This window comes from Macrobrachium rosenbergii, chromosome 48, assembly GCF_040412425.1.
Source record: "Macrobrachium rosenbergii isolate ZJJX-2024 chromosome 48, ASM4041242v1, whole genome shotgun sequence".
Classification (NCBI taxonomy): Eukaryota; Metazoa; Arthropoda; class Malacostraca; order Decapoda; family Palaemonidae; genus Macrobrachium; species Macrobrachium rosenbergii.
The window spans coordinates 70318463-70333964 of NC_089788.1; the positions used below are offsets into that span (position 1 = coordinate 70318463).

The window sequence follows — 15502 nt, forward strand, 5'->3', positions numbered from 1 at the left end:
ATATTTCTTAAAAGTAATATCCAGCGTATTTTGAGGAATTTGTTTATAATTTTATTGAAATTTATTGAAATACCCAGCCATATTAATAATGCTGTAACTGATTGTTCCAAAAATAACACACACTCCTAGCTTTCTTACATAATAAGCTGTGTTGTTGGTGTTCCATGAGTATGGTTTTACCATTCAAACAATTTAGGGAGCCAGAGTGACAAACCATTTTTATATGTTTTCCAGAAAAACATAATTATGTATCATACAACCATGGTGATACTTGATTTGAACTTTTCAAGAAATTAATTTTTCAAGAAATTCATCGATTTGATCATGGTGAGAAATTAATTTGTCAAGAAATTCATCCAGAAGTTGCAATTTTAATATATATAATATGATACATAAAGTTCCATCTTAACCTAGGCTCCATGTAATTTCCTCCCCCACCTTGGCAATGAGAAGCCCAGAACTCACTCCCGCCCGAGTCTATGACAACTTTATGCTAAACTTAATGAATCCTGACATCACGTACAGTGCTGGGCCTTGCTCCCCTTCAACTAATATTTCGTAATCTTGTGTAAAAGAGGTTCAACCCCCCTCCTGGATCCTTGCTAAAACCTCTAGGCTGGAAAGTGAAGAGTTTGTTCCCGCATGTATAACCATGGCAGGTAGTCATTTGGCCAGATCATCGGATGAAGACTTTTATACACTACCTTGTTGCTTGTAACCTTTGCAAAATTTTAAAGTAGAGGCCTTATTCATAAGTTGGCATACATTTAACGGATATGCTGTTTCCACTGTAGTCCACAAGAGTGTGGAATGTCATCTGTGCATCACACACTGCAAAATCAGAACTGAAGAGCTACTGCTTGATTTAAAGAAAAATGTGAGATTAGATGTGACATATTGATATAAGGTCTCTTAATTAACTGGAAGTAGCCTACTTGGGGCTGATTGCAAGTGTTGAACATAAGTGTCCAAAAGCACAAATATAGGGAGTCTAAAATGAAATACATACTGTACTAAAAAGTTTTTGGAGCCATTCTTTGAATGGATGTAAGATTAGGATTGATGTTAAATAAATTCTGTTTTGCACTGCAATTTCCAGTGACCTGTTTTAGCTATTATGTAATGCATAAGATCCCATATACCATAGTTTATAGAGATAGGTCTGTAGTTCAATCAACCTTCCTGGACATGGCATAGGTTCTATGATTGCCAGTGCTTGTGGCACATTTGACCTTTACCCTGTATCTCCTGTGCTCAGTACCAAGTGAACCTTTTGCAGGTGTTGGACATGGTGAATGCCTGTTCGATCAAGCAATGCTATTTTAAAGGCAAATATTGCCTGTGTCTGGTCTGTTGCCTTGCTTTTGTAGGGAGCGATCACCAGTCTGACTCCCATTCGGTTACAAATACTACTTTCTGTGCAGGGACTGTACTTGAGGAAATGATTGAACATTCCTGTTGTAGTTTGTTGCTAGGAGGTCTTCCCAGACATGAACTCATGAGGACTCCCAAGGGAAATCAGCCTGCAGAGAGAGACAAGTTATAGAAGGTGATATATAAATAAATATGAAGGAATAGAAAATAAAGCTGGTACATCTAAATTTAGAGATGTCAGCAGAGATTAGGAATGAGTTTGCTCCTTCTTTAAACATTTGGAGATCAGAATACTATTCCACAACTGCACTTTGCAAACTATTCCACGTTTTAGTTGCAGCCAAGGCAAAACTCTTACCAAACTGAGTACAGCAGTGCTAAAGCTATTAACTAGAAAACCCCGTAGGGGTTAGTGCCGTCAGAGCACCTTCCTTCAGCCCCTAACTGCAACTTCTTTCATTACTTTTACTGTACCTCCATTCATATTTTTTCTTCCATCCAAATTTTCACTTCTCTAACAATTGTTTCATAGTGCAACAGCGAGGTTTTCCTCCTGTTACACCTTTCAAGCCTTACTGTCAATTTCCCTTGCAGCGCTGAATGACCTTGTAGGTCCCAGCGCTTGGCATCTCGCCAAAATTCTAGCCTGCCTAGTGTTTAGAGCAGAAACAGCTAGGTCAGGTAAAGAAGAGTGCAGAGGATGTTTGTCATCGCAGTTTATTTATTGTAACAAATCTATTGAACTCAATTTTCATCTATGCCAGAAATTAACATTAAAAGTTGGCAAAATAAACTTAACTCCGTCCAAGAGTTGGAGATGAAAGTCAACACTGGAAGACTACACTGGAGAAGAAAAGTTGAAACACTATTGTATATAATAGCTTCATTCCGGAACACTGTATTGTAAAATATTGCCTCAAGATTCCAATTTTCTGAGAAACAGAGGAAGAAGTATTACTTATATGTTTCTCAAAAGTCATTGTCTTTTCAAGAGTTACACCTGAAATCTTAAAGAGAGTCACTGACATTTAGAACCTTAACATTGAAATGTAAATCAGAAAGTAAAGGCTTTGAGTTTTAGAAGCATTAAGCTTCATGCCTCAAAGCCTGCCCCACTCATGAATACAGGCCAGATTTTTATTGAAGGATTCTACAACGAAAGACCTACGGCCAAAAATGGAACAACAGCTAAAAGAGTAGCATTATCAGTGTATGCTGTCAGTTTGTTCTCCAGACCTTGCCACATGTCAGCAGTATAGATAATAACACCTGAAATGGCATTACTAAAGCTACTATACTGGTCATCAACCACCGCACCCTCATCAAGAGCACTCTGCAAGATGGTAGGTATTGACAAGTACCAAGGCCTTTATGAAAACCAAACTGTACTGATGACTTGGATAAAACAGGGGTAATTGAAATCTACCTTATTTCTGGGGGCATGAGGTCAGGCTTAGTACCTTAGGTAATGCATCAATGTCTCCCTTCCTCCACGTCTATGATTCCCTCATTCCCTCTCTGTGAGGTTAGAATGGGCTCTCTTTCACCTTTTCGAGGAGGGTTTCCTAATATGATGTTTGGAATTCTCTACTTGTCTGTCTCGATAGTGTTTCTGTCAGGTCATAGTGCCCCAGCCACTCCCTCCCTGCAGGGCTGGTCAGCCTGGAGGCGAGCCTGGCACCTCCCTCTTCTGACCCAGTGTCATTTGAATGGAATCTTCAGTCTTCTGTAAGGAGAGACCTAAATTCCTCTTGCTTTAGCACACAGGGTTTGGAGTTACACTTAACTCCATTCAGTTAGAATTTTTGGTTTTAGGTATTAAGAGGTAGAGAGCTGACTGTTGGTCTTTCTTCCTCTTTCTATAAAGGAACACCGGTAGACCACACAGTTTTCCCTAGTTCAGTAATGGTTGTTCAACTTTTGTATATTGTATATATTTTTTGCAGCTGATGTCAGACAAGTGTCTCCTTTCCAAGGTATATGGTTGAGCTAAGGTTGGTGAAAAGATGCTTTGGATAAAAGGTCTTGTCGCTTCCTTCCCACCCTTCCCAGCTATGGACAGTTCAGCTCTTGTTTGTGCTGGGCTGCTGGATACTGGTGGGTTAAACAACCGAGCATCTGTTTGAAAACGTAGGTCTGATGTCCCATTCTTTAACCGATTTTACTTTTATTTTCTATTATCTATGCCATGGGGAAGACAGGATTTCCATGGACCTTTTCTAGTGTATGATTTATTATGGTGAACTGAACTCGAGTGCTGGACCCTATCAACCTCTACATATCCTTCGGGCCAGCCCTAGGAGAGCTGTTAATCAGCTCAGTGGTCTGTTAAAACTAAGGTAAACTTAACTTAACTCTGCATCCCCTTGCAAGGCTGTATAGATTACAGGCGTCAGCCCTCCTTTACTCATTTATCTGACCAAGAATCAGACAGTTCTGGGTTTGTGTTGACTTTCTCTCCAGTCTATCATTATCAGCGCTGACTTACGGGACCTGGCAGAGGTTCTCAAACTCATATTTCGTCAAACTTTCAGAACAGTGCCTTTTAGTTCCTTAAAACGATCATTCCACTTTATGAGTCAGTCGCTTTTATAAAAAGCGATGGTGCTTATTCTCACAAGCGCATATACCAAATAATTAAGGTAATCTATTTTTCATAAATATACAAACCAGAGCCTCTTATCAAAATCCGTCCTCAGCGAGCCCTGCATAGTCCATATTTACAAGTTAACCACTTTGTTACCAAACTTTAGCAACCGTTTTTCTGCTTGTATTTAGTAATATTCCTATATGAAAGGTTCTGGTTTTTATATCTGTGAAAAATACAGTTCATCTAAAAAATTTAATACGATAAAAAAACTATAGCAATCTGGGACAGTTTATATCGCCGGAAGACTTGACGGCAGTAGAAGGATTTTAATTTGAAAGATCAGTTGTAGTAGGTATGCGACTTTGGTTACACCGTAAAGGAACTCATATGCCATGCAAGTTCTTTATATCCCTCGGTTTTCGATTAACTTGTGCTTGCTTGTTTTACATTTCATTGTTTTATCAAGTTCAGTTTCCAGACTAAGTGGATTTAAAATGTTTTTGTTTTTGTGATCTTGGCATAAATGTATTTGATGAGTTACTTACAACCTAGCTCATACTGATTTCTTTAGGGTTCTGAGTCAAAACCCCTACATGGGTCATGAAGAGTAAGTGGATACAACTTCATCCAGGTAGTCCTAAGTTAGGTGAAAGTGGTATGCTAGGTTAACTACATGGTGTTTCCCCTCCAGATGTGGCAGTTCTCTCTCTCTCTCTCTCTCTCTCTCTCTCTCTCTCTCTCTCTCTCTCTCTCTCTCTCTCTCTCGTCTTTGCATATGGAATGCCATATCAGAATTGACTGCAGTCGGTTTCTCCATATTCTTGCAGTATTTGCTTGTAGGCTAGGCTAATTGTCTTTGTTAGATCATTTTTCTGGACTATTGATTCAGCTTGATTAATCAGGATACCGATTTCCTTTAGCATAATATTATCAAGTATGGTAAAGAATTAAGGACATGACAGCTGTCGTCTTGTTCTATGTAAAAAATTTGGCATTAGGTTTATAACAGATTTGCACAGCAACTGAAGACTTTAATTCTGTCCAAATATGTACGGAAGTACATTTTGTATTCTTGTTGAGGGACATCTCAGTTTTCAAAGTGAATAACCGGGGGCCAGCCTCTAGCAAATTGATCCAGGTATGAATTTTTCGGTAAAAAGAAAAAAAGTTGGAAAACATTGATAGATACTAAGTTGGCTTACATATGCTGTACCATGGACAGACTTTGACGTAATATTTTGCTTATATGGGAACGAACGTTTGATAAGTTTCTTCCCTTCGTATCTGTGGATTGTCCTTTTTTCCTATTTTCCACCTTGGTCAATCCTCTCTCTACAGTATATAGCCTACTCTATGAAATTTCATGGTCTTCCTCTATTTTGCCGCTTGCCATTTCCAAGGAGTGTACTTTGTACCTCATTTGCAACTGCGCTTTGCTCTGAGGCCTTTTTATTCATAATTGATAATATAGGCTACTTTCGGTTTTACCTTTTCGAGGTGTCTTTCCTTGCCAAAATATATTTTTCTTAAGATATATTCGGAAGGTGTAAATTTCTTTGGAAAGGGTTTTTTTTTTTTGAAAGATTATTAGTACGTCATTTTGGTCGCATAATTTTGATGGCATGTGGCCAATTTATATTAGGATTATTTCATCTTTATTGTAATTTTGAATGGCTTATATTGGGTCACTGTCAATATTAGCATCGTTCATCTCCCTTATTTGATGTGTCCATATGCATTTGTTTGTATGTTACGTATGCACCTGTAAACATGTACAGGGCGTTAGGCTATAGGCTACGTATACTCTTGTTACATGCAATCAAAGGAATACTGAAGTTTGACAGTGCTCGAACTTATGAAATACGACTTCGATTACTGGTGAAAAACAATTCGTAGTCGAGCATCCTGGTAGAGTTAAAAAAAATCCTTTAAGCTTCCGGAGGAATTCAAGGGCGTTACAAGTACTTCTTGAGGTAAGAGTCCCTCGTGAATCCGTTAGATGGCATGGGCATCTCCCCCTCCCCTCCCTCATCCCACCCAGAGAGGGGGATATGCCCTGGCACTCTAGATGGCTGGCACCGTCACCCAAAATCAGTTGTCAGTCAGTCATTCGCCCTCGGGCATTTGAGCGCGACACTTCTCCCTTTCGAAGCTGGCCTGTACCTTGGCTCTCTCATTCTCTCTTGGTCTCGATTCGCAAGCGAGGTTCTCCTCTTCCTCGCTTCCCTTCGTTTGCCCCCTCCTCCTCTTGCGGGAGGTCTCTTTCGTGGCATATTGAATCTTAATCCTTTTTTCCTACTTCCCTCGACTCCGGTGATAGGAAGATGTGGGGGCTGGTGACCCTTGTTTGGATCGTAGGAGTCGCTTCGTCTGTTCCTGTCGAGGATGACGAGCCCCTCGTTCGGGTTGCGAGACAACAGCCTATTTACGGAATTACGTGAGTAATCGAGTAATTGCTTGTTCTGTGTGCTCGTGGTTTTTCTTCAATTTATGTTACGGATGCGGTATTTTAAATAGACTTATTCAAAGGGTTTCGTGCTCATGATTTATTGACATGCATGCTGTTTAATTGTTGTCAGTTAAAGTTTTGAATTTGCCGATTTCAAGGTAATTGTGTGGTCAGGCTTCGCAGTATGTTGCTCACCCATAATTATGTGGTCAGACTTCGCAGTATGTTGCACACCCATAATTATGTGGCCAGACTTCGCTGTTGTGCTGCACGCACATAATTATGCGGTCATGCTTCGCTGTTATGTAGCGTGCCCATGATTATGCGGTCAGACTTCGCTGTTACGTTGTTGACCCGCATTTAGCTTTTACCCCAGTTAGTAATGCCTGTTTACGGAATTACGGAAGTAACTTCTAAATGTATGTGTGAATAAGTTGTCTATCTGTTAGATTTCCTGATATTGTATATTAAGGAGTAGAATGCGACGGCTTAAGGTTGAGTATTGGCTAGACTTTCATGTAATGCTGTTGTTTTTAAAGAGCCAGCCATTAGTAAACTACAGTATATAGCTTCCAATGTTTCAGCAGCCAGGTTAAAATTGTATCTTCGGAGTCACTTATGCCAAATTTTAAATTGACTGAATGGATGTCATTCTACAGTGTTCTTTTGAGAGAGAGAGAGAGAGAGAGAGAGAGAGAGAGAGAGAGAGAGAGAGAGAGAGAGAGAGAGAGAGAGAGAATGGTTTGTTTTTCATAGTATTTTATACAAAGCATAAGAGCAGTTTAAGATTTATTTTATATGTTCCCCTCACCATTATCATGATAATTATAATACTGTATTTTCAAAAACGTTACTTATTTCACACAGTTTATCTTCTCCCTCCCCACAACTTGTAGATTTTAGTTTTCTGTAGAAAACTATTGTGCCGGCTTCGTCTGTCCGTCCGCACTTTTTCTGTCCGCACTTTTTTCTGTCCGCACTTTTTCTGTCCGCCCTCAGATCTTAAAAACTACTGAGGCTAGAGGGCTTCAAATTGGTATGTTGATCATCCACCCTCCAGTCATCAAACATACCAAATTGTAGCCCTCTAGCCTCAGTAGTTTTTATTTTATTTAAAGTTAAAGTTAGCCGTAATCGTGGTTCTGGCAACGATGTAGGATGGGCCACCACCGGGCCGTGGTTATAGTTTTATGGGCTGCGGCTCATGCAGCATTATACCGAGACCACCGAAAGATAATCTATTTCAGGTGGCCTTGATTACCCGCTGCAGCGGCTGTACGGAAAACTCGATTGCGCCGAAGAAACTTCGGCATATTTTTTACGTGTTTCATAATGCCGTTGAAATCCTTTCTTGGCCCCAATCCCCATAACACCGTTCGGTAAAAGAAGGGACTGATTTTAGGGTGCGCAGTAAAAAAAAAAAAAAAAAAAAAAAAAAAAAAAAAAAAAACATATGGGTAACAGAAATTGACATACTGAGGCCTTTTTACTGGGTTTATTTTAATAGTCTTATTTGTCGGGACAGGAGAACAAGAAGTGGAAAATGATACATGAAGGTAATGATTATATACTCTTACTCCAGTTCAAGGCCATTTATCAATGGAGTATGCAGGTACGACAGGGACGGTACAAACGTAAATATATTAAAGTAAAGAAGAAGAAAAACTGCTGGACTCGTAACATTGACGATAATAATAATAATAATAATGCAGTCTACGTAAAGCGGTAGCGGCGAGTTAGACTAAGATTACTGAATAGTATTCACGGTAAGACAAACTAAAAAAGAATTGTTCCCACACAAATACAAACCCTCGGTCCTTTACGTATGGAGAATACTTTCGGCTAAGCTGAACAGGCCACAATAGACTTACAAGGCATGAGTTGGTATTACTACCAGCTGGGCATGTGGTTGGCAACAGTGGGGAATCCACGGTGACAATCGCCCAGATTCACGCATTCACATAAAAAAGTGACGATAATAACGATAGAAAAGTGTTGGAGGGACAGTGAAACTTAAATACTTGAGGTCATCCGTAATGTATATAAAACAAATAAAAAATGTGCCGAAGTTTCTTCGGCGCAATCGAGTTTTCTGTACAGCCGCTACAACGTATAATCAATGCCACCGAAAATAGATCTATCTTTCGGTGGTCTTGGTATAATGCTGTATGAGCCGCGGCCCATGAAACTTTAACCATGGCCCGGTGGTGGGTTATGTCGACAGAAGCATGATTATGGCTAACTTTAACCTTAAATAAAATAAAAACTACAGAGGCTAGAGGGCTGCAATTTAGCATTTTTGATGATTGGAGGATAGATGATCAACATACCAGTTTGCAGCCCTCTAGCCTCGGTAGGTTTTAAGATCTGAGGGCGGACAGAATAAAGTGCGGACTGACAAAGCCGGCACAATAGTTTTCTATTCAGAAAACTAAAAACTGCTCGTTTTCCAATTTGTCTGTAACTCTTCCATAGCCTGATGGCCGATAGTTCGTCTAATGAGGACTTTTAAATCGTCTGGGGTTTTTTTTGTAAACATCTACGTAGCAGAATGATGGCGAGGTACAGGATTAATAGAGTACTTGATTAATCTTGGCTAGGTAGTGCTGTTTTGATGCCTCGGATCGTCATTGTATATATAACAGTAATAAATTTCATGGTTCCTCGGGTAAATTTCGGTTAAAGGAAGCAGTCCCCCCCTCACAATCATGTTGCCAATCACAAGCAGCTTAATGGCGTCGTTGTTTTATGTCAGTTGTAAGTTACCTTATCTGACGAAGAACTGTTGCGTGGAAAACCAACAATATTATGCGCCAATTAAATGCAAGGACATGCCTCATTTACGGAGCTTCGAGAAGAATTTTACTTTCCTTGTCAAATGCTTTTCTCACGTCAGCAGCTAAGAATGGAGAGAGGCTTGTGCTAAGTAATAGCCAGCAGCTGCTCAGGACATGGATGCTGGTGTTGATGGTCGTTGCATGGATGGAATAGACTTTGAGTAATTTACATTCAGCTGGAATGTAAATATGAAAATAAGAATATATTGAAATTATGAGTTCACATGAGTTCCCTCTGTTGTCCTTCGGCAACTTTGCCAGCAGTTAATGGAAATTACTGTCATTCGATATTCACAACCTGAAAAGGGAAAATCCTATTGGTAAGATACTTTTGATCATGTATTTGGTTTCAGTGTCAAATTTTGGTACTTGCAGAATTTAAGTGAATAAGTGTTGTCATTCTGCTACCAAAACTGATTGGGTATTTTCTTACATCTTACTCTCGTTCAAGTAGAATTTATGTGAATAAGTGTTGTCATTCTGCTACCAAAACTGATTGGGCATTGCCATACATCTTATTCTCGTTCCAATATGTGGAGGAAAACATAGTTCTTTCATGTAATTAGGGTATTGTCATAATTAGGACAATGGCACATAAAAAGCTCAATGATCTGTTGTCTAAAAACTTTAGTTATTTCCTTTAACTGACAAGAAAAATTCTTGGGCCGTGTAAGGGGGCTGGATATCTGGAAGTAGTTAACATCTTAGTTTTTGTAAGTAAATTTACTATTTTTAGTAAATTATGCATGAAGTCGTGTTCGTTAATCGTGCCATGCTGCTTAAATTAAAGTGATGTAGATTAAAACTGTATATTCAAGTCACCTTTATTGTCCTGACGCCTTACTCTTGCAGGCAGTGAATTAAAATTCAAATACTTGAATTATGCAGGCTGTTATTTTTCTAAATACTTTTTGGTAATAATGAAGTATTTCATAAGCTTACTCAAATACATAAGACAGTACCAGACCAGAAAAGGTTTGTTTTAGCTCTTAATTATTTTCAAGAAGGTTAGTTTGTTTCAATCTTTCTTATTCGACTGGAAACAGGAAAGCGGTTAACTTCGTGTTGAAATATGATCAGGTCGGTCTTTTATAAACCAGTTATTTTAGCTGGTGTTCGACTGTCATTGCTGACGTTCCATCAGCGCACCTAGCACGGTGCACTGTAGGCATTACTTAAGGTTCTTTGCAGCATCCCTTTGGCCCCTAGCTGCAACCCCTTTCATTCCTTTTACTATACCTCCGTTCATATTCTCTGTTTCTCCCGTCTTACTTTTCACCCTCTCCTAACAATTGTTGTCACATTGTTTTCAGCGCTGAATGGCCTCACAGTTCCCAGCGCTTGGATTTTGGCCTAAATTTTATATTTAAATTCTAATTCCATTTTACTCTGTTACTTTGGTACAATCATATACAGGTTCTAACAAAGACACAATGTTTCGTTAGTGTTCAATTGTGAAAATTGACGAGGCCACGTCCCTCCAGAACACACGTACACCCCAGGACCCTCAACGTCTGCCTCTTTTATTAACTTTTTAATCCGTACTCCGATTTCCATCGTCGTCGTATTGTTCATCTACGCCGAACCCGCCGCCTCTCGCCTAATATGGGAACACTTGAACGCCCACTGGTCAGAAGTGCCTTCCAAGAACAGTGTCTTGGGAGAGAGGAGAGGTTCTAAGATGGTCAAGATTTCTAAATTAAATCCTGCTGACACATCGGGTTGGATTTCTCCTGTCTGCTTTTGTATCCCGAATCTTACTTTTCTGAATTCTTCTTTCTTGCATAAATCGTCACGGGTCACGTAACTTGAATAATACCGGCTTGGCTTTGACTGTAAAAGTTGAAGTTTCGGTGTAAGCGAGCTTTAGTTAAGGCAGGGAAGTTGGACTTGTTGGTTGTTTCACAAACCTTTGGTTTTACTCAAAATCTAGGAAAGTTTTACCAGCATGAGCCGCAATAAAGTTGTCAGAAGTACCGATTGTCTTTGATGTATGTTTGTATATCATTTTTATTTTTATTCTTTTTATGTGTAGCGGTTAGAAAATATGGTGAGTTGGTGTACTGTCATATTTCCTATACGTTGTATTTTTTACGTAACTAAAACGCTTTCTTATGGGGTAAACTCACTCTTTTGTCCCTTTATTTTTCGTGTTTCTCTATGCCTTATAAAATAGTATTAACAAAAAAAATGTTCAGCTAATTTTTGACACCAGATCCCTGTCGCATCCGAAACCTCAATATCATAACCCCATTGTTTAAAGAGAACACTTGGCATATGATCCAACCATTGCCATACTTCCCTCTGGGGAAGCTGGGATTCAGCTTCCCATGTCATAATTTTTGTCGCACCCCCTAACATTTAGTCGTTATCCCCTTCTACTTAAGATATATGAATTATAAACCGTTTATGCCTTGTGAACATGAAAAGAATAAAAATAAAAAGGATATACAAACATACATCAAAGATTGACACTACTTTTCGAAATAAGTCACAACCCCACCTTTTTTTACGCGTACGAAGAGAGAGGATGAGAAGGGGTTGGGGGCAGGATTAAGTATTTGTATTAATTTTACGGAAACATTAGAAATAGGTGTACAGTAAAGGGAGTGATTCTAATAAGCTTTATGAAAAATTACTATCGCCGTAAATTAAAAAAAAAAAAGTCAGAAAAGTTTATTAAAGTTTTGAAAACTGTTAAAACACCCCAGCTAGTTCACCTTTTTGAACACTACAGTAGAGAGACAATCCCGTTAAAAATATCATTTTCGTAAATTATTTCAGTATTCATTTTGTACACATTCAAAAGGTCCAACGGATTCGTAAATTTGAACCTCCCGGAGCCCCTTCGTATGACCTGTTTTAACATTGGTTGGAATAAAGTGTGTCCTGTTAGGAAATTGAAAAGGCTACTAGTATGCCGTTAGACCTCTTGAATACACTCGGTGGTCGAGAGGGCCATTCTTTTGTGATAGGGAAGTGCATAGGTCCCCAGGCCGGAGTGACAAAGGCCTAATAAAGCGTTGGCTATTCCATGTCTCATAACAATGGACAGTTTTCACACGGACACAAAACATTATATATATATATATATATATATATATATATATATATATATATATATATATATATATAGTATATAAATAATCACCATACTGCTGATAATTTTATTCTGTTTATGTAAGTGTATATCATGAGAATTATACGCTGTACAACACACAGGAAGACTCCGATAATAATTATGTACCAGCTTTTCCCGTATAGTTATAATTATACCGTATGTACCTAAGCGTAGATTAGATACATTCTCGGGCTTATAATATCTGCAAATGCACACTTCCGGGTGCCTCTGCCAACATTATATCGAATTCTGTACATTGTTACACTTCCCTACTTTCTTTGTCCAGAAAGCAGCTGTTTGTCGAGTTTTAAGAATTTCGCTTGACTTATTTTATTTATTGAAATTTTTTATATTATTTTACAATTTATGGCGCCGTTACCTTCATATAAACAAAGAATCGGAAGATGGCTTCTTCATTAGATGTACCAAATGCATTTGTATCTTCAATCAAAACCAAAAGAATTTGAGAATATTCATCATGACTTAATAGTGTAACTGGGATATGGACCACTGGAAGACGCACGTACATTTTTCCATTTTAATTGGATTTGTTAAACATGACTGCTGCATTAAATCTGTATTTATGTATGTATACACATTTATATATATAAACTAATAGAATGTACAGTTTGAAGATGTGTTTCGTTTTATTACAACTGAGCACTGACGAAGCAAGTGGCCTATCCAACCTCCATCAGCTGAACGAAGAGAGAGAGAGAGAGAGAGAGAGAGAGAGAGAGAGAGAGAGAGAGAGAGAGAGAGAGAGAGAAACTGATAAATGCTTTCATTTTTGTCAAACGGTTAAATTGGCTGAAGGAGGGGTCAATTGGGAATCGAGACATAGTCTTCACAGGGCCTGCGTCTAAATTGCTAGGAGGATATCTAGATCGTGGTGTCTTTCATCTGTTACTTGAACTTTCTGAGCATCACCTTTCAGTTAAGGCTTTTGTTCGCAGAAGTGAGACGAATTTTTGTTTTTATTAAGCTGAAAATTTGCTTGCGAAATGAGAGATAGGAGATGAGTTCCATTGCATAAACGCTTTCCTCTCTTGAAGTATTGATTGACATCCCCTGGTGCTCTCTCTCTCTCTCTCTCTCTCTCTCTCTCTCTCTCTCTCTCTCTCTCTCTCTCTCTCTCTCTCTCTCACACACACACACACACACACACAGCATTTTGCTTACTGTTACATAAATAATTAGTATATCATCTCAATTGTATTTACTATATGGGACAAGTAAATCCTAATATGTCCTTTGAAAATGCAGCTGAATATAACTTAAATTTGCGTTAGAACTACTTGTCAGCTTAATATATATAGCCTAGTCGGGGTCGCTGTTTTTAATTAGCTTTTCCCAGGCGTTTCTATCCTGTGCCGTCCTTTCGTCTATTATTGTGTCCCTCATGTCCTCTCGAATGTAAGATGGCGCGGTCACATGGAGAGAATAGAAGACAATGGTCTGTTGGAAAGGCTATAATACGAACGGTTTCTGGAGAACGTAGATGGAATCTGAAAGGGCTAGGTAGGTGGTGTGAAAAAGGTGTTGGAACGGGAGGGCCTTACTGCCCAGAAAGCGAGACAGTGCCCGAAAGATAGTGGTGGATAGTATAGTTTCTGTAATATATATATATATATATATATATATATATATATATATATATATATATATATATATATATATATATATATATATATATATATATATATATATATATATATATATATATATATATATATATATATATATATATAATGTGTGTGTGTGTGTGTGTTTGTATTTGTGTTTGTGCACTCATAAATATAATAGGATGAAGACTCCACCTCGTTTCTTAGCCATTACTTGTACGAACACGCATACTCCTTAAACAAACGCGGTCCAATGTGGTCTAAATCAGGCGCGCTGTCTCACGCTAAAATACATAAAATGGAAGATGGTGAGAATGAAAAGGGAGACGGTAGTGAGTGGGGGATTATCACGACATGTTTAGCTTAAGCGCAGTATTACAGGGAGTCCATTAAGAGCAGGACAGAGAACAAGCAAATTAAGATAAAGTCCGGACGCGGATCGTGTTGCCTCGTTCGCATCTCAGATGAATGGCCGTGAGAGTTTCGTCCTTTGTCGAGTGGTGGCGTACTTGTCACTTCAGATTAATGCGCCCCTCGTACGGGGCTCACACTCGACTCCCAAATAACGTTCATGTGGCACTTATCAGGTCGCTAACCGCATTTCAAGTGGCGTAAGTAATGTTTTATCGGAAGCCATCCACCCGGTTCGTTTCACTTTTTATCTCTGAGATATTCGAGTCCGCCAGAGATGGAGGCCTCCGGGCTCAAGTAACTGGGCGTTATATGTATTGTTCTTTGAGCGCGATTCAGGTTCCACGTTGTCAACTAAGCGTCGTATTCACATAACCGAGTATTGTGGATTTATAAAATCTCAAAGTGGAGTAGTAGTAATTGACTCGCGATATACCAGAGGCAACAGACTTCTGTTGTTTAACTGCCTTTTGAATTTGCTTGTTAATGATATAAGTGAAAGTTTTTTACATAAAATATATTTTTCTTCGATTATGGAAAACCTTCCCGTCCTTCCATACTTGATGCATATGATCCTTCAGAGAGAGAGAGAGAGAGAGAGAGAGAGAGAGAGAGAGAGAGAGTTAAGTATACCTTAGTTTAACCAGACCACTGAGCTGATTAACAGCTCTCCTAGGGGTGGCCCGAAGGGTTAGACTTATTTTACATGGCTAAGAACCAGTTGGCTACCTAGCAACGGGACCTACAGCTTATTGTGGAATCCGAACCACATTATACCGAGAAATTAATTTCTATAACGAGAGAGAGAGAGAGAGAGAGAGAGAGAGAGAGAGAGAGAGAGAGAGAGAGAGAGAGATTTTTCTTACAGAAGTAGACAGTATTTTCTCTATAAAAATTGGAAGACATATCATCGGAGCAGTAATGGACATTGCAGTAAAATACGAATATTATAGATAAGTAATAATCGAACTTGTTAAGGGGAGATAATTTAAGTACTCATACATTCAGTGTAACCCCTTTTACCTGCAAAATATGGCTGCTATCCCTTCCACTCCGGTACTGAAATATTTAGAAAGGTCAGAGGTGCAATTCAAC

The 15502-nt window shown here is 38.9% G+C and overlaps 1 protein-coding gene across 2 annotated transcripts in view; it reads left to right on the top strand.

Annotated features, from left to right (window-relative positions):
* The window catches only part of LOC136831511 (putative leucine-rich repeat-containing protein DDB_G0290503), a 45634-nt gene that overhangs the window by 1399 nt on the left and 28733 nt on the right, over window positions 1-15502 (top strand). The window contains exon 1 of one of the 2 annotated variants that reach the window (XM_067092053.1): window positions 6031-6401. The exons of the other annotated variant lie outside the window; for it this stretch is intronic. Coding sequence (XP_066948154.1) covers window positions 6289-6401 — 113 coding nt within the window. The 5' untranslated portion in view covers window positions 6031-6288. Of the gene's footprint in view, window positions 1-6030; window positions 6402-15502 lie in introns of those variants that run through there. 2 annotated transcript variants of the gene reach the window in all.